This window comes from Vulpes vulpes, chromosome 5, assembly GCF_048418805.1.
Source record: "Vulpes vulpes isolate BD-2025 chromosome 5, VulVul3, whole genome shotgun sequence".
Taxonomy (NCBI): Eukaryota; Metazoa; Chordata; class Mammalia; order Carnivora; family Canidae; genus Vulpes; species Vulpes vulpes.
In genome coordinates, this window is record NC_132784.1 from 44,792,994 (window position 1) to 44,811,854 (window position 18,861).

At 40.3% G+C, this 18,861-nt stretch overlaps 1 protein-coding gene across 3 annotated transcripts in view; it reads left to right on the plus strand.

Moving 5' to 3' along the window:
• Positions 1-16,721, plus strand: part of ZCCHC2 (zinc finger CCHC-type containing 2) — a 56,223-nt gene extending 39,502 nt beyond the window's left edge. For all 3 annotated transcript variants that reach the window (XM_072758044.1, XM_072758045.1, XM_072758043.1), the window contains 7 exons: positions 982-1,039; positions 3,280-3,415; positions 4,515-4,579; positions 4,960-5,054; positions 9,386-9,514; positions 13,768-15,246; positions 16,197-16,721. In XM_072758044.1, coding sequence (XP_072614145.1) covers positions 982-1,039; positions 3,280-3,415; positions 4,515-4,579; positions 4,960-5,054; positions 9,386-9,514; positions 13,768-15,246; positions 16,197-16,264 — 2,030 coding nt within the window. In that variant the 3' untranslated portion in view covers positions 16,265-16,721. The remainder of the gene's footprint in view (positions 1-981; positions 1,040-3,279; positions 3,416-4,514; positions 4,580-4,959; positions 5,055-9,385; positions 9,515-13,767; positions 15,247-16,196) is intronic.
• Positions 16,722-18,861: the final 2,140 nt, after the last annotated feature.

Consider the following 18,861-nt stretch of genomic DNA (forward strand, 5'->3'; position numbering starts at 1 on the left):
GGTTGGAAGTAATTAATTTTATGCTACTGCCCGGCAGTTCTGCTGCTATGAAAATTGTTGTCCGTGTGCCCAGGGGATGGAGACTGAAATCCTCACAGCAGCCTTGTGTGTAATAGCAAATACCCGGGTGTTTGTTGTAAGTCTTCATAAAAACACACACTAGAAATATTACAACTAGTTTAGTTCTCTGTAGAGGGAGGGAGTTAGTGGAATGGAGGAAGGCCTTCAGTTGTTTCTGTGATATATTTTTGTTTCTTAATTAAAAGAGGCAAGTATAGTTAACCCTTGAACAACATGCAGGTTAGAGGCACTGACCCCCTCCCCATGCAGGTGAAAATCCGTGTTGAACTTCGACTCTGCCACAACTAAACTATAACTAGCCTGCTCTTTGACTAGAAGCCTTACCAAAAACGTACACTATTAACACATAGTTTGTATTTTAGGTGTGTTATATACTGTATTCTTATAATAAAGTAGGCTAAAGAAAAGAAAATAATAGGTTTACAGTAGTGTACTTACTCATCAGAAAAAAAATCTGTGAGAGGACCCTCATTATTCAAACCCATGTTGTTCAAGGCTCAAGCTGAATAGAGAGATCTGAAACGGTATATCGGCGTTTCTTACATTAATAGATGCACATCTTTTGAATGTTTGAGACACTTCATTTTTTTAATGGCTAAAAAAAGAGCCTGAAATGGCAGCTTCTTGTTTTGCAGTGGCACATCATAGCGAAATTCCATAATTTTTGGACCAAACCGATTTGCTCTTGGGTGGACCATATTTGAGAGGATATTTAAGGAAATTCAGTGGTCCTGTGTGTCTTTGAAAAATTGCCTCTTTAAGGAATTTTCTGTGAAAAATGCTTTCAAGTGTTCTGCACAGTCTGTTGATGCTGTCATGGTCACATAAATTAGTTGCATCATCCTTTTGGATTTTTGCAGAAGCATTTGGTATAATGAACTGTTTTTTCCTCTACTGTAGATGTGTTACAGCACACCATAATCCACAAGAAACATACCGGGAAAAGTCCCCTTGTGAAGTACGTATCTAATTTCTAAAATGTAAATGTGTTTGTGCATTTTTTAATTAATTGACTGTGTCACATTTGCTTTAAGTACTGATACTTTTGGCTACAAGTCTGCCATTTTAGTATTGGCTTGTTATTTGGCCTTTTCTGTATTACCTTCCTTTTCTCTCCTTTCTTGCTTTAGGGGTGGTTTTATTCTGCTTTCCTCTTCTCTTAACCTTGATTGTTATAGATCGTGTTCCCTTCTTCTCGTGATTACCCTAGAGATTGTATTTTACATCTTTAACTTACTAAAGGTCTCGTACCAGTTGTGCTTGTACCACTTCCCCCATGAGGACCTTTAATCACTGTCACCCCCCTTACGTCGTCCTCCCTGTATCAACTATAAATGTCCTATTTACCTGTCGTTGTTCTCTCTGTATTTCAACCTCATGAAATCTCTCTTCATTTGTCAGATTTTACCATTCCAGTGCCCTTCCCCGCATGCCTTAGCATCCTTCTGTGATTGTTTTCCTTCTAGCTGAAGAACACTGAGTATTTCCGAAGTCATACCTGCCCATAACGCCATCACTTTTATTTTTACCTGGAAAAAAATGCTTATTTTGCCTTCAGTTTTGCTGGATGTAGGATCCTACGTTGGCAGTTACTTCCTGTGAGCTCTGAAACTCAGGTTTTCCTGTCTTCCTGTTTAATGCATTTGCTCCCTTGCCTCATGTCCTCTCGGCCCACCTCTGCCTCCCCTCACATTCCTCCTGTCCTACCTAAGCTGCAGGATGTGCTGCCTTCTGCCTCAGAGCCCTGGCTGATGATTCTGTGGACCTAATTGGCCCTCCCCAGAAATGCAAGTCAGTTTGCTCCAGTAATCTGCGCTCAACCAACCAATGGGGGAGCTCTGGCTCCCTGTCCTTTGGATAGATGATTGTAGGAGGTCCCATCCAGTACTGAGGTCTCCCTCAGTAAGGGACCCTTACATAGGTGTTTCCTCCTTTCCTATGTATTCTGTGCGCTCGTCGTGCCTGCTTCCTGGAGTCACCTCCCATATCAGCCATGCCATCCCAGACAGCTACTTTTTTTATACGGGGACTAAAAAAGACAGCTGGCGGGCAGCCCCGATGGCTCAGCGATTTAGCGCTGTCTTCAGCCTAGGGTATGATCCTGGAGACCTGGGATCAAGTCCCACGTCAGGCTCCCTCCCTGCGTGGAGCCTGTTTCTCCCTCTGCCTGTGTCTCTGCCTCTCTCTCTCTGTGTCTCTCATGAATAAATAAATAAAATTTATATATATAAAAAAAAGACAGCTGGCATTCATTGTTCAGTCTTACTGTTGATCTTTGGAAGTTGGTGTGCTTTTCAAACTCTGATTGCTTTTTAAGATTTCCTCATTGTCTGGTTTTCAGCACTTTGCCTAGGATGTGTTTGTAGCTGCCTTAGAATGAATTCTTCTCAAGTCTGAAGCCTGATACTTTTTGGGTTTAGAGAAGTCCAAGTCATTCTCTCTTCAGATGTTGCTTCTGCTTGATTCTCTTGTTTTCTCCTCTGAGACCTGGACTACTATGGGTGTTACACTTTGCCCCGTGTGTCTCATAAACTTCTCTGTGTTCTCTCATGGTTTCTTCTTCTCGGTGCTCTGGTCTAGTTTCTTCTGACCACAGTTCCTCCTCGCTGATTTTGTTCATCTGTTTCCATCCATTGAGTTCCTAATTTGTTTCTTTTACAGTTCCAGAGCTTAAATTTAGTTCTTTTTTATATTTTCCAGGACTCTTCCAGAATTTCCCATCAGTGATGTGTTTAAGCACTGTTATTTTAAAGGCTTTGCCCAGTACCTTCCTTCTCTGGATTCTTTTTGGGTCTATTTCTGTTGTCTGTTTCTTTCGGTTTTTGGTCACATCATTCTATCCTTTTACATGCCTGAGATATACACAGTACTAGTCAGTGATCCTTGCAAGACTGGGGCACACACTGGGTGTAAGTGATACGGGATGACTGTGGCAGAGAGTCTGAAGACAATGTGCATTTGTTACTAATTTCCTGAGAGATAGGTATTATTAATAGATAAGATAGCTGTGCAATAGTTTATTCTCATAGTACACTTTTTTTTCCCCTTAGAGATCTCACTAGGCATTTTGTAAAAACAAAAACAAAACAAAACAAAAAAAACACTGAAGAAAGGGTTGCTATAGCTTCTTTGTTATATGATATAGTGGGTTTGTTTATTGAGGATAGATTTTCATACTCATATAAACTTTCTCTGTAGCACTATTGGTACAAGTTGTTCTCCATTGGATGGGCTCACCATGCAATATTCTGAACAGAATGGAATAGTGGATTGGAGGAAGCAAAGCTGTCCCACCATTCAGCACCCGGAGCACTGTGTGGCCTTAGCTGACCAGGTATTTGAGGCTTTGGTTTTTGTCTTTGTGCATTGCTGCTCTGTAAGAGTCAAGTTCTCTGTGCATTAGTATGTCAGATACTGTAAGTGTTGGACTTTAAACTTAACTGAAATACGGTCTGAGCTCTTTTGGGACCTAAAAAAAATACCTTTTATTTGCTCAAAAATTTGGTACATTTTGATATGAATCCTATTTGCTCAAAAATTTGGTACATTTTGCTCAAAAATTTGGTACATTTTGATATGAATCCTATGGTGTTTATTCCAACCAGGGATAAGTTAAATTGTTTTGCTAATTCTTTTGCATTTGAAATAATTATTCATATTTCCATCACTATCTTGCTGTCGGTGATGTGAATTTTGAAACCGACCTTCCTTCATGAGTCGTTAGGGCAGTTTCCCCACACTCCTGAATGTAATTAGGAAATATTTACTTTCTTAGGAGTTGGCGTAATCAAAGTGCAGAATGCTCTCAAATGTGATCTCAAATACCTTAGCACCACAGATATAGGGGAATGCTTACCACTGCAGCTGTGGAGAGAACTTTTTTCTGGAAAATTAACCTGATTTTTATTTCTGGCCAAACCTCAGATCCAAATGTTAACCTTTACTGCAATGCCTTCTTAAAAACCAAAGCATTGAAGCATACTTGGAGAAATTGTATGTCACTTTGGTCATACTTAATGGCCTGTTTTCAGAGTCCATTACTTCAGTGCCTACACCTTCCCTTCTTAAAGTTGACAAAACTGTTTTTGCAGTTTAAAAAACCTGAATGTTAGAATACTGTTGAAGGTGTAGCAAATACCAGTTGTAGCAAAAACACTTGTGTTTAATTTTGTGGTCAGAAGAAGGAATACAGGTCCATTTTAAAAGCAAAATACAAAATAGATTTTTTTCTTAGATCAGTATTATGTTGCAGAGAATGTGCAAATTTTAGTGATCCAGGTAGATAGCTTCAGGAAATAGGTTAGAAATCAGAATTTATTAGAATATACAACCGGTGAGGTGTCACTTTAATGTTTGATCTCAGAATAGAAGGGTAACTACACAAGTATGGTTTAGTTTTCATCTGTTTGACTTCTCTTTATTCTTTCCATTAGCATTCAACTGAAAAACGAGGCTTATCATCAATAAATAAGAAGAAAGGAAAGCCACAAATGGAAAAGTAGGTTCAATTTAATGTTTCCAGTAATAGAAATTGGTAAGAAAGGCAACAATGCAGGATTTGACTATGGGCATGTCTAATTTATATTATATAGAGTATTTTTCTTTTAGTTTTCCTATTTTTACTTCTAGGCTTAATTCTTTAAAATTCAAAATCAACAAATGCAGATGATTGAAATGAAGCTATTGCCAAATATATTCAGTTTGGAGGGGCACAGAACTCTCAGGACTGTACACTAAGGGGATGAATCTTGCATTTATATTATACCTTGCTAAATTTTTTTTTATTATAAAAAATTGAGAATTTTAGTTACACTACTTACTGTGTTCTCCAGAGAACCTTATAAAACGTGTTGGGTAACGTATATACTTTTGGTTTAGGGAGAAAATGAAGAAAACTGACAACAGATTGAATAGTAGAATAAATGGTATTAGACTCTCCACTTCTCAGCATGCACATGGTGGTTCTGTGAAAGGTAAGAAAGTTTTTCTTTGAAATCCCCATCAAATAAATATATTTAGCATGATACCTATCACAGTAGATATTGAACTATTGTGTCAAATCCTGATATACTTTGATCCTGCACTGATGCAGATAGCAATTTCTGAATTAAACCATTCCAAAGTATTGATGGAGTTAATTTAGGAAGTGGGCTTCAGCTGGGAGGTCAAGCTTTTCCTTTGCCACCGTTCTACCTACCCACCTTCTCCTTCCTCTGGTAGCAGCCGACTGCTCATTTGTTTGCTTCTCAAGCTGATCCCTGCTCCAGAGCAAAGGTCTGGGACCTGGCAGATCTTTTCTGCCCTCATGGAAGCCTGTCCTTGTTCTTGTGTAAAGTCATTTTTTAGAATCTTGTTTCATGTTTTAGTGCTGATTCTTTGGAGGGGGTGGGGTGGTTATGGAGCTTTAAGGGAATTCAGACACCAGATTTTTATTATATTAGATTTGATTAGTTTTCATTTATCCACTTTTAAGAGCTCTTCTTGGTTTTGTATTCATTTGAGAAATGTCCTTTCTGCTGGTTCATTGATAACTTTTCTGTCATGTTTACTATTAATAATAAAGATAAAAGAGAAGAAAAGCCCATAGATTTCTAGGAGAAGGTTTTTTGTTCATGAGTGTACCTAATGCATTTGTCAACTGCACTGATCTCACAAATAAAGGATTTTTTAAATTTAAATTTTATCCAAGTATTAGCACATTCAGAGTGATACAACATAAATAACCAGAATATATATATAGTTTTTATGGAGTGTGCTTTTAAACCAGGTATTTATTCAGAGAGATTGAACATTGATACAGGAAATATGGTTGCATTTTGACTTTAAAATCATCTGGCCAACTCACTGAATTAACTGTCTTTGGGGGAAAAAAATGACATGGAAAAAAAAAACACGTCATTGATGAGTTAATTGTAACACTTAACTATCTTTGAGGTTTCCTGTGGTGGTGGCAGCTAAAAAGGAGGAGGAAAGCTAAAATAAGAATGACGAAAGGTCTCTGTCAGTAGAGGGTTGGAAATTCCTTCCAGCACATCGACCTGGTCTGTTCTTCCTCCAGAGCATTTTCTACACTGTGCCCGCATGTTGATCTCCTCGATCCCTTACTAAATTGGGTCATTTCCCAGTCAAAATTTCTGTCAAATATGTCCCACCCTCAAAAGGTTGCTCCGTCTCTCATCTGTCATGTAATTTGGGAGCTGCTGCCCCCCCGAAGAGGCATGCAGTTCTTTCCTCTTTAGCTTTGCATTTACAGAGTTGTTCTATGGACTTTGCTCTCACACACCTATGGGGTTGAATCTTGTACTTACCTAGTTGTGGAAATGTGTGGCCTCTCTGAAACCTGATTTTTCTCATTGACAAAACCAGGAATAATAGCCTCCCTCCCTAGAGTGTAAAAATTAAGTATGGTTACATCTGAACAGCATCTCCCCATTGCTGAGCACACAGGTGTTTAATAATTTAGTTCTTTCTCCCTAGTCAAAGACAGAAGAAAACATATACTGTGTGGGTTATGAAGAACTTTTAAGTAACATCCCAAACTCCCAACTCCTTTGGCTCTTCATTTTCCAATATTCTGAAAATACAATCTCAGGATTTTTTATTAAAATAAACTTTATTCTCAGTCATGAATTGTGACTACCAATAAAACATCGCATTGATGTCAAATGTAGCTCAGAAGTTTGCCAACTCCGATTAAAAAAAAAAAAACACCTCTGTTTATTTATGTCCCTTTGAGATAGTAGGGTATGAAGAAGGAATTACTTCTAAGCGTTCAGTAAACTCAAGATGTATGAAAGATTTTTTTTCTTTATGGAACAAGTCCTACGTGCCATAAAGTGTAGACGCTGTCTTGAAGTTGAAAATACCAGGTCCTTCTAATGGTGTATGTTGTATCTTTCAGTAAATAAGAGAAGTATCACTTTTTTTTAATCTTAAGGTTTAACTTCTATTTTGCATAACAATACATTTCTAGAATTCCATATTCTAAAGATACAAAAGGGAACAAGAGAAGTACTGCCTCCCCCTTCATGTTGTATCCTCCCCAGAAAGCAGGCAGTCCTGTTTATCATCTGTATTCTTCGTGGCATATTTGCTTTTAACACCTCCAGCTTTAAATCTCTCTACTAAAAGGACTCGTGCTTTCCTTTATCTGCGTCATTAAGAACTTTGTCCCAGTGTATCACCTGTGTTTCCTCCACCCCATTCTTGTGCTGCAGATGGTGGCAGCAAAAACTTAGGGGGGCCATGAGGTAGTTGACCTCTCAGTAATTCTTTTAAGAGATTTCAGAGGCTTAAAAATCTCCAGCTTCCTTTAATAACCCACTGTGGTCCTATCATGTGATGTACCTACATGGTTCTTTAGTCCACCTTTCTTCTGTTTGTTCATACATTCTCATAACCAGGATTTCATCGTTAGAATAGTGGCTAATATTGTAAGTTTCTGCGTTTTGTCCTCTTCATAATGTGCAAAACCTTTTACCCTTTGAGACCTAACAAAGTGTATGCTTCTGTTTGAAAGGACAGTGAGTGGACCATCCTTTGACATAATTGTTTCATCCTCCCTGTCCAAACTTCCTGATTCCAGACCATCACCTGTTCTTTTTTTTAAAATATTTTATTTATTCATGAGATACACACACACACACACACACAGGCAGAGACATAGGCAGAAGGAGAAGCAGGCTCCATGCAGGGAACCCGACGTGGGACTCAATCCTGGGTCTCCAGGATCACGTCCTGCCTGGGCTGAAGGCAGCGCTAAACTGCTGAGCCACCCTGGCTGCCCAATCACATAATTTCTGATGAGAAAAATTCCAAAGAAACTGCACCTTCTGGATCATTAAAAAGGGAATTATATTTAGTATAGATTTAGATTTATGGATTTAGATATTTGAAAACTGCAAATTATTTATTTGATAATTTGGAGATTAGAATACTTACTAGCTTCATTATCTAGAGTAAATCATTCTATAAATTGTCCTTTGGAGAAATTGCTGCCACAGTTCTTATAGGTTTAGTTTTCATTAGTCCAGTTTAATGCCAGACTGTTTGGCCACTGTGACACATTAAATGGTCTTCAGATCACCATTACTGGTGACTTGCATCCCTTTCCCTAGTCGTGTTGTGACTGGTAATGCAAAACCCATTACCGCGTATAAATATACTCCAGATTACTTTTCTGTAAAATTATTACTTGCCCAAGTAACTCCTCTGCCATGTTTTTTTTTTTTTTTTTTTTTTTTTTTTTTTTTTTTTTACGGTCCCATGAGATTTTATGAAGTTTTCCTTTGGCAGTTTGGCATTTTATTACCCAAAGGCAATTAGCAACATCTACATTCTTAACGACTTTTTTCTTTAGTATCTACTCACCATTTGAGTCCTTGGGCTAGGCAAGGTCATGCGTAACAGTACTAACACTATTATAAATTTAATACCTTCAAAAGACACAGATTAGTCAGCTAGCATATTCATTACACAAAGCACATCTTTTTTTCTAACATTATTTTGTCCAAGTGATTACCTTTTGTTGCTTCTACCAGATTGCTGTAGAAATGGTTCACGCATCTATATAGTACTAGAATCCCTCTAGAATTCCTTATATGAGGACTTACATACTAAACATGTGTTCAATGCTTGCTGCAAGACAGAAGCTATGTTAGCTCCTGGGTTTACAGAAATGAATAAAACAGTTATTTAAGTGTGGACCAGTGCAGGAATGTCCAGTACTAGGTATACCGATAATCTTTTCTCTGTGCTCAAAACACATAAGGCTAATTGGTCATGGCAGGTTCTGTATGACACCCCCTACCCCACCTTGTTGTGGGCTTGGCTTCTGGGCAGAACTCAAGGGGCTACTCAGTTTACTAGACGGGAAGTATTTAACTTTCTTTAAATATTCAGGCATAGTGATTTAATTGAATAAGCATTTTTGATGGTTCCATTCTTGAGTTCTATTAAAGAATGAATTTTCCAAAAAGCTCTGAGAATTTAAGATATCTAGGCTTAGAAAATGGCTCAGTGTGCTGTTACTGAGCAGGCCCTACAAAGAACCTTAACTGATTTTTTAAACTAAGATTGACTTGTTCCTCTGCCTTTATTTTAAGAGTGTATTTATTATTCAGTTCAGTTAAAACTGTGTTTTAATACTGAATTTTTCCTAGGTCAGGGACGAGCCTTTTAGGTGCTTCTAGAAAAACTGAAAAAGAAAACAAATTTTACAGCTATAACTACTTCTAATGGTTCAATTAAGAAATTAATTTAACTACTTAACGTGATTTTTAAAAGATAGAATTGTTATTTTTAGATGTGAATTTGGACATTGGATCTGGACATGACACATGTGGGGAAACCTCTTCAGAGAGTTACAGTTCTCCCTCTAGCCCACGACATGATGGAAGAGAAAGCTTTGAAAGTGAAGAAGAAAAAGACAGAGGTTTGCTCTCTGGAAGGGATATGGGGGTGGCAGAGGAAAATGTGTGTTGTCTCTTAAAAGCAGTCAAACATAAGTAATTTTTGTTCCTATAAATGTCATTATTGATTTTAAATTTAACTGGTATAAAGGGTGTCTTATGGACCACTGACTTGGCATTTCCTAGCAATGTTGATTTTTTTAAAGCTTATTTCCCTGCATATGAAATTAAGTGGAAAGAAAACAGTCATGGTAAAATGGAGTTTAGTATAGAAAGATTGAAAGTGTGTGTGTTGCTAGAGGTACATATTTATAATTTATATATCTTCCTCATGTATCAATCCTTTTATCATTATTAAAATATCCTTTTTCTTTGTCTCTAATAACAGTTTTTGCCTTAAAGTCTATTTTATCTGAGAATAATGTAACCACTCTAGCTTTCTCTTGGGTATTATTTGCAGGATACTTCTTTTTTTGTTCTTTTACTTTAAGCCTATACGTGTCTTTGAATCTAAAATGTATCTCTTATAGACAGCATGTGGTTGGATTATGGCTTTTTAGCCATTCTGCCCATCTCTGCCATTTGAGCAGAGTGTTGAATCCATTTGATTTTACTGTAATTACGGATAATGTAGGATTCACATCTGCCATTTTGCCCTTTGTTTTCTGCATGTATTGTGTCTTCAGTTCCTCCTTAAAGAGAAGCTCAGAGTCAGCCAAAATTGAGAGTGCAGGCTTTCTCAGGTCTCTCCCGGGCTTAGATACAGCCCTAGACATAAGCATGGCCTCTAGATTTTCAGGAATGTGTGAAAGCTTTTCAAAGCTCCCTTTGGACATCTCATTCTTTAGGTTTTTTTTCTTCTACGTTTTCTGGTCAGCTTATTAGCCCCAACTGGTAATGCTGCCTCAGGCGGCCAGGTTGTTAAGCATTTGTTGCTGATTGATTGTGACAAATGCCCTGTGGTAAGCAGCTATTAACATAGAATGAGCTCTAACTACTAGACCAACAGTGACATTTCTTTGGGGATAGGGCTTTTAGATAGCCCCAAACCCATGCTTCTTCTAGTGGCTGCTAGGTTGCTCATTTATATGGCTACTATAGGTGTAAAAATTTTCATTTGTAAAGCTACTTCTGAGCTGGAGAAAAGTACACTGGAATTAGGGCAAAGTAAAATGCCACAGCACTCACTATTCTTAAGAGATTCAAAGGCTTTTCTGGAATAAACACTGCGATTCCTGTAAGCCTTTAGTTAATTTCCAGACTTCTGAAGAGGCAATTTTGACAGTTTTTTCAGGATTCTTGTTCCTTTTATGCAGGAGTAGAGTGTCAGAGATCCTTACCCTACCATTCTGGAAATGAGATCTCAAAAAGTGTATGTTGAATGAGGATACCATTCTTTACACATGATAATGACATCTGATTGGTAACATCTTGATTTTAAACATCTGATTAGGAACATTTTGGTTATAAGGTGTACCCATGCTAGTGGGAAGTATTAATAATGATTTTTCTTGGGCCACAAAGATCTATAGAGAGCCTTAGACCACAGCATTTCAGCCAGGTGTGGCCTCTTCCTGGGCCATATATAGCTCTTTCCCAGACCCTAGCTTCTGTGTTAGAGTATCAGGCCATGTCTTAGGGAGCTTTGGCAGTAATGCTCCTGCATCTTGTACAATTAAAGTCAGTCTTTACTGTGCACTTGTTTTGAAGTCCTATAAAATGTAGTGTATAGTGACTCTACCACCAGTTCTAATCTGAGGCAGTAGTACTATTCTGATCTGCATTTTCCTCATGAAAAAGAAAAAAAAATGGAAATAATTGCCCAGAGTTCTTAATGAAGGTTAAATGAGAGAATGTTGATGCCTTGTCCAGAATAGAATAGAATAGTGATGCCTTGTCCACACTGAATAGCTTTCAGTGTGTTTGATTTCACATGCTATGCTTGATTCTGTAGGATGTACTAATTAATAATCCTGGGGCTATTAGGCTAATAGTGCATACTTGGCCTCTTTGTCAGAATTGTTAGGAGTACATCTGTACACTTGGGCTATTTTGCAGCCTCCCCTTCGTGTCAGATAGGGTGAGTTGGTGGCCTGGATGGAGGAATTTGCCCTTTTTCAGATAGGCTCAGTTATCAAGTGACTAAATTGAGCCTTCCTTAAATGAAGAATCATTTGCAATATCTAAAACCAGCAGGAGGAAAATATCCACTGTGGTAAAAAGCTTCAATCATTTTTAGAAATTTGAGGGTATGAAAAGGTTGCTTTAAAAAAGCATGTGACTTTGTTGTTGTTCTGTTGTTCATAATGGGGTTTTTGTTTTGTGAGACTTCAAACTTTTGAAAGCCAAAGCAAAAAAGGGAGAGACCATCTCTAATTAGCTAGATTAGTCCTTAACAATGCTCAGAAAACCATTTGGGATCATTTAAATTCATGAGGCCATTTGCTGTGACTTAAGATTTAAAGAAAGCCCAATTCATACGGAAATTTAGTTAACCACCTGAAAAATGATTATGTACGTTGTCTTTGGACTTACATGTTTAACTGTGTATTCCTATGATGGTTACAGATACAGATAAAATGCCTTGAATAAGTTATTAGTTTTGGGATACTTTTTGTTTTGAAACATTTAGCAAGGAACCACCTCAGTTATTAAGGGAAGTTTATGCTAGAACCACTTACTCATAAATTGAACCTCTTCTTTCTAGATTATAATAGAGTTAGTAACACTGTTGACATTCCGTGTCACTAAGCAGGTTCTGTTTAACCTTTCTTGAGGTAGGCTACTACTATTTATTTTTAGTATTGTTTCCAAAATTTTTAACATCTTCATTGACTATAGCTAGCTGTTACCTTAATATATGTAAACATTTTAAGCAGTGATATAGTTCCGCTTGTATTTATGAGCAAAAAAGATATTAAAATAGGCACTACATTTAATTGCATGGTTTTCCTACATATTATTGCAGTATTTGGGTTTATGATATCTACATATTATGAACTAGACTTCTTTTGCCCTTTTTATACCAGAAGTCAGGAAGCCAGGGGAAATCTAGATTGAAGCTATTTCTGTATACAAGCATAAGAGTAACTGCAGCAGTAACACCATATGAAGTGTAATTTTGTATTTGCCTCTTTGCTGTTCTGTCATGGGAGAAGTGCAGTGCTCTTACGTTTGTGTTGCTGCCTGTGTTCTAACACCGTTTGTTTAGTAACTTTACATTTTCTTTTCCCCCTGAAATAAAAGTAAGAATATTTATTCCATTCTCTTCCGTTCCCTACCTCTAGATATTTGGGTTGAGGGATAATCTTGTGACTGGGCTCCTTTACGTTGTATCATGTGTGTGAGACACACATGAAGACCTTGGGTTGGGCAGTGCAGAATACATATCAAGTGAATTGCCTAAAATTGATAAGATTCAATCCTTTTCTCAATAATAAGGTGATCTTAAATAAATCTCAGTGTTTATATTGTACTTCATTCAGACTCCAGTTAAACTTTTGTTGCTCATCTCTCCATGGATTTTTTTTATTATTAAAGACTTAATTTTCTTAGAGAAGTTTTAGCTTTACAATAAAATGAAGAGGAAGGTACAGAGATTTCCCATGTACTTCTGCTGCCACGTGTGTAGCCCACCCCGCTATCAGCACTCACTAGAGCAGTATAGTTTTTACCAATTATGAACCTCCATTGATACGTTATTATCACCCAGCGCCCATAGTTGACCTAATGGATCATTCTTGGTGGTTATACCTTCAGTGGCTTCGGACAAATGTATAATACTTTGTATTTTCCATTACAGTGTCATACAGATCATGTCACTGCCCTGAAGTCCCCTGTACTGTACCTTTTCGTCTCTGCTCCCAACTCCCCATCCTTGGCAACCACTGGTCTTTTTACCATCACCACGGTGTTGCCTTTTCCAAAATCTGTACATTTTTTAAACAAAGTCCATAGAAAGCTGGAAATTAAACGAAAGTCAGCTTGGCGATCAGGAAACCGAGGGACATACTTCCTTGTTTCAAACTGCAGAGTTCATTTTAGATATACTTAAAATTTGGGCCATCTGGGTGGCTCAGTCAGTTAAGTGTCGACTCTTGATCTCAGCTCAGAACTTGATCCTCAGGGTCATGAGTTCAAGCCCTGTGTTTGGCTCCACACTGGGCGTGGAATCTACTTTAATTAAAAAAAAAAAATAGATACGCTTAGAATTGATTTCTAGCAAGAGTTGGGAGTTATGCATGCTCTAACATCTGTTTGTATTTGTTTCCCTTAGACACAGACAGCAATTCTGAGGATTCTGGGAATCCGTCAACAACCCGGTTTACAGGCTATGGTTCTGTCAACCAGACCGTCACTGTCAAGCCACCTGTTCAGATTGCTTCATTAGGAAGCGACAACGGAGGCCTTTTAGAAGATCCCCTAAACGCACCCAAGTATCAGCATATTTCTTTTATGCCAACTTTACACTGTGTCATGCACAATGGTGCCCAGAAGTCTGACGTGGTCGTTCCTCCACCCAAATCGGCTGATGGCAAGACGATAGGGATGCTCGTTCCCAGTCCCGTTGCTATTTCTGCAATAAGGGAATCCACAAATTCTACGCCCGTTGGAATCCTGGGACCGACAGCTTCTACTGGAGAGTCAGAGAAACACCTTGAATTACTGGCTTCCCCATTACCCCTCCCGTCAGCGTTCCTCCCCCACAGCAGCGCCCCCGCTTTACACCTCACGATTCAGAGGCTCAAGCTGGCGCCACCGCAGGGGTCTTCCGAGAGCTGCCCAGTGAACATCCCGCAGCAGCCCCCCGCAAGTCTGAGCCTCGGGTCACCAAGCACTGCCTTTCTTCCCGTCCACAGCCCAGGGACCTTCCCGGGCTCTCCTGTTGCTACCACGGACCCCATCACAAAATCCGCATCCCAAGTGGTAGGACTAAATCAAATGGTGCCTCAAATCGAGGGAAGCACTGGGACCGTCCCTCAGCCTGCCAATGTGAAGGTAGTTCTCCCAGCAGCCGGCCTGTCAGCCGCCCAGCCACCAGCTTCCTACACCCTGCCGGGCTCCCCCCTCCCCACCGGCGTGCTGCCCGGCCAGAGCTCCAGCGTGCTCAGCCCCGCGGCCACGTCGGCCCCGAGCCAGGCCCCGGCCACCGGGCAGCCCGCCGTGCCCACCCACACCCCGGGCCCCGCCCCCAGCCCCAGCCCCGCCCTGACCCACAGCACCGCGCAGAGCGACAGCACGTCGTACATCAGCGCAGTGGGCAGCACGAACGCTAACGGGACGGTCCTGCCGCCACAGCAGCAGCTGGGCTCGGGGCCTTGCGGCTCCTGCGGGCGAAGGTGCAGCTGTGGGACCAACGGAAACCTTCAGCTAAATAGTTACTATTACCCCAATCCGATGCCCGGACCAATGTACCGAGTCCCGTCGTTCTTTACTCTGCCATCCATCTGCAATGGCAGCTACCTCAACCAAGCACATCAGAGCAACGGAAACCAACTTCCTTTTTTTCTGCCTCAGACTCCTTATGCAAATGGACTGGTGCATGACCCAGTCATGGGGAGCCAAGCCAACTACGGCATGCAGCAGATGGCGGGATTTGGGCGGTTCTATCCTGTGTACCCAGCACCAAACGTAGTTGCCAACGCAAGCGGCTCGGGGCCCAAGAAGAACGGGAACGTGTCATGTTACAACTGTGGTGTGAGCGGACACTACGCACAGGAGTGCAAGCAGTCGTCCATGGAGGCCAGTCAACAAGGTAATCATGAGAGCTCCCAGAGGACTTGTTTTTGAATGTGCCCGTCCCCCCCACCTTACCGAGCACGGTCATCCTGTTGTGGCAGAAAGAGCTGGCGTGTGTTCATTGACCGATGTTGTGCTTTCAGTGACAAATCCGAAAATGCAGATGGGAAAACCTAGCATAGACCCAGGTCACACAGCACGAGGAAGTTGAGAGGAATTCAGTTTCCAAGGAAGGCACAATAAACCACTGAGGCACTTTGGAAGGAATATGACGGGAGTTTGCGTTATATAATGTCAAATCTCTTGCTTGCAGCACTTTTTTTTTTTTAAAGCTACAATCCCGTTTCATAGAATATGCAAAATTTTTAAATACAGAAGAAGTAGGAAGTGATGCAGGCATCTGACACGTAGGATTTTTAGTTACTCTTTAGTCCATCCATGCGTAGCCAGCTGGCCTCATGCACATTCCCTCATGGTGCCCTTTTCCCTCCCAGCAGATGCTTAAAAAATGCTACTGCATTTTCAGGAACAAAATATTTAAGCACTGGCTTGGGAGCAAGGGAATTATTTGAACTCTGCTTAATGTCATTACCACCAGAAACAAGAAAATGTTCTTAAATGAGTATGAGTAAGATGGCAAGTTCAGCGGAGATGTCAGACTGTTATCTTGCCCTTGGATTTGGCTTTTGTCATTTTGCCAAATCTCATCCAGGGGGAAAACAAAGTCTTGAGTTGCGGGTGTATACTTGGCATTTTGAAAGGAAGATTGAGTTTGATAGCTTTAGGTTGCACTTAAAGCACACACGTCACATTACTCCTTGAAGGTAACTCGTATTTACCATTCTGGAACCGTAGTGGCGCGGAGGAAGCTGCCTTCTGCCGGCATGCCCGTTTGCTATCTTGTAGTGGTTTGTGATGCGTTGCGTTGTAAGCAGTGACTTAGCACTTCTGTCTTTCCCGTTTTAGGCACTTACAGACTGAGATACGCACCTCCCCTCCCCCCTCCTAATGATACGTTGGATTCTGCAGAGTGAAACAAGTAAAGCTTGACTGCTTAATACCCTGACGCGTGGGGGAGTCATGGTGGGGTGTGGAGGGGAGGAGAGGAAAGGTATTTTATTTGTGTTTCTTTGTCTCTACATTTCCTAGATTTCTATGCAGTTGGGAGTTTTCATTTCTCTTGTACCGATGTCCAAAACAAAAAAGAATGCATTGCTTTTGAGCCTCTGGTCTCCTGGTTCAACAACAGGCTTATCTGTATGATACGTGTAATTTAAACATCCAGACAAACTATCAAAAGGAAAATGTTTGCTGTGCTTTTTTTTTTTACACTGAATACTTGCTGTGTGCAATGTTTACTGAATCTTTAAAACTGTGTATTTGACCTTTTTTTACAACACTGGTGACAGTCATATGGTTTTGAAAAAGAGAAACTTCGCTTCTTCCACGCTCTTCTCACTTTCACCCTCAAGGACACACATCTCCCTGTCACCTTCCTTCCAGCGGCCTGTGGCAGGGGCAGCTGGCCATGCAGCGGTCCACGCTTCTGTGACCTGCCCTGCCTGTAAATCGAAGGTGAAATGTTTCACCTTAATCTGAAAGGAGAAATCAAGTCCCCAAATTGTGTGTATATATGTACTAAAACAGCGTCACGTAAACACATATATGCAGTGCTTGTGGTCCAAATCAAAAATAAAGTGGAAGGGAGAGGAAGAAGTAAAACCATATGAAACTGAAAAAATAGGATGTCTGAAGTGGACAAAGAGCTTTTTCTTAAAAAACAAAAAAAAAACCACAAAACTTTTTACTTCATCATACTTTTTTAGCCTGTTGCTTCAGAGAGACATAAAGTGAACAAACTAGTGTGAGTGTTGTTCTGTGTGTCTGTGTCTGTAACGAAAGTCGACAGCCGATTTCACTTGTAGTCTACCATTGTGTCGTGCTAAAGAGACACTACCTGAGTAAAGATCTCTTCTTTTCTCACACCAACTGTAGCAGTGTTACGTTGTGTTTAAAATGTTTTTTGCAATCTGAGCAGAAGCTCTGCGTTCTGCAAAGTCAGGTTTGTTCCCTCACCGTCTCTCTCTCGTAGCAAAGTCACTTTGATAACAGTTTACCACTTTGCTTGATTATAATGTGAAAGACTGAATTCTGAGTGTGTTAAGATGGTATTAATCATGTCAGTGTCATGTCACTAAGTTTAATGCTGCTGTTTAAAGAAAAAAAATTTTTTTAAAGCCAATCTATGTACTAAATTGCTTCCAGGTAATTTTTGATTTCCTAAAGTGCACTGAGATTATCTGGAAGACTGGGTGTATTTTTGGAACTGCTGCATTCAACAGCAATGAGCAACTACCACTGTATAGTCCTAGGTTTGGGGTCGGGGCTGGTTTTGTTTTCCCATTCCTCAGTACAGAGCAGAAATGACAGATTTTTGTTGTGTGAAGTAACGTTGGTATACAGCAGAGGAACTTAAATACTTGGTCTTGGTTCAGAAGCCTAACAGATTGCTAGATGAAAGGAAAAACTTGAAGAAAAAAGAAGCTTCATTTAATGCTTCATAGGTAGCGTTTATATTTATAGCAGCAATGTACATTTTGAAACTAACTTTCAGGGTGGGAGTTAAAGGGGAAAGGGGGTGGGGGTGAAGGGGTAGATGAAAGCTTTAATTTAAAAAGAAAAAAGTTCGAGTAAAGGAAATTATTTTGATTAAATATATTTTATTTGATCTGGGTATTTTTGGACCACATTATTAAATTAATTGTTAAGCTGCAGTTGAGCTGTTCCAGTGAGAGTTTTGATAAGCCACGTATGGACCGCATTGTGAATCACTTGCCAGTTGTACTTTATGGAGCTTATTTTATGATTTAAGATACTGTACTGTACATAGGAGGTATGTTACCTTCTCCTTATTTGTATGTTTACCATATACTTTGATATTTGAAATGTTATGTACTGGAAAGGCCACTTATATTTCTAGAACAGATTGGATTTTATGCAACCCTTTTTCCTTGAATTAACAGCAATAAAAAAATGAAAAACAGCTTAAGAATTGTGGTTTATTGCAAATTTTGTTAAAAGTGAAAGTAGGAGGACATCACGAACATGGTGATTCGTTTTCTCTCTTTAAGGAAAGCAGCCCTTTTTCCCCTGGAGCGCGGGGCGGTGAATCCCAAAGGTTTTCTTACCATCTGGGTGTTGGCTCTTCAGTATTTCATCCCCAGCAGGCCCACCATGGGTCTCCTGCGTGTCTGGGCCCAGAGTGGCGTAGCGGGGGGAGGCTGCCCTGGCCGGAAGTGGGGAGGACCTGCTTTACTTTGTCAGGCATCTTACTAAGGACCATGTTTCCAGGCAGCTCTCAGTACATGCAGTAGGGAGTAGCCTTGACTCCACTGGCTCTGTCTTCTCTGACCCAGTCCTGAGTCCATTTCCTGCACTCGGTGATTCACGGGGAAGATGGTCTTAGCGTGTAGTCCAGTCATCGGCTGGTGTGGATAGCTGGGGTCCCTCCAGTTGTCACCCAGCGTTCTTAGTAGTGGACACTTGGGGGCTCAGCACCCCAAGGCAGCAGACAATTGTCCAGAGCCACCTAGGGAAGGTTCCCTCTGGGTCCATTTGGGCAGCGGGCTTG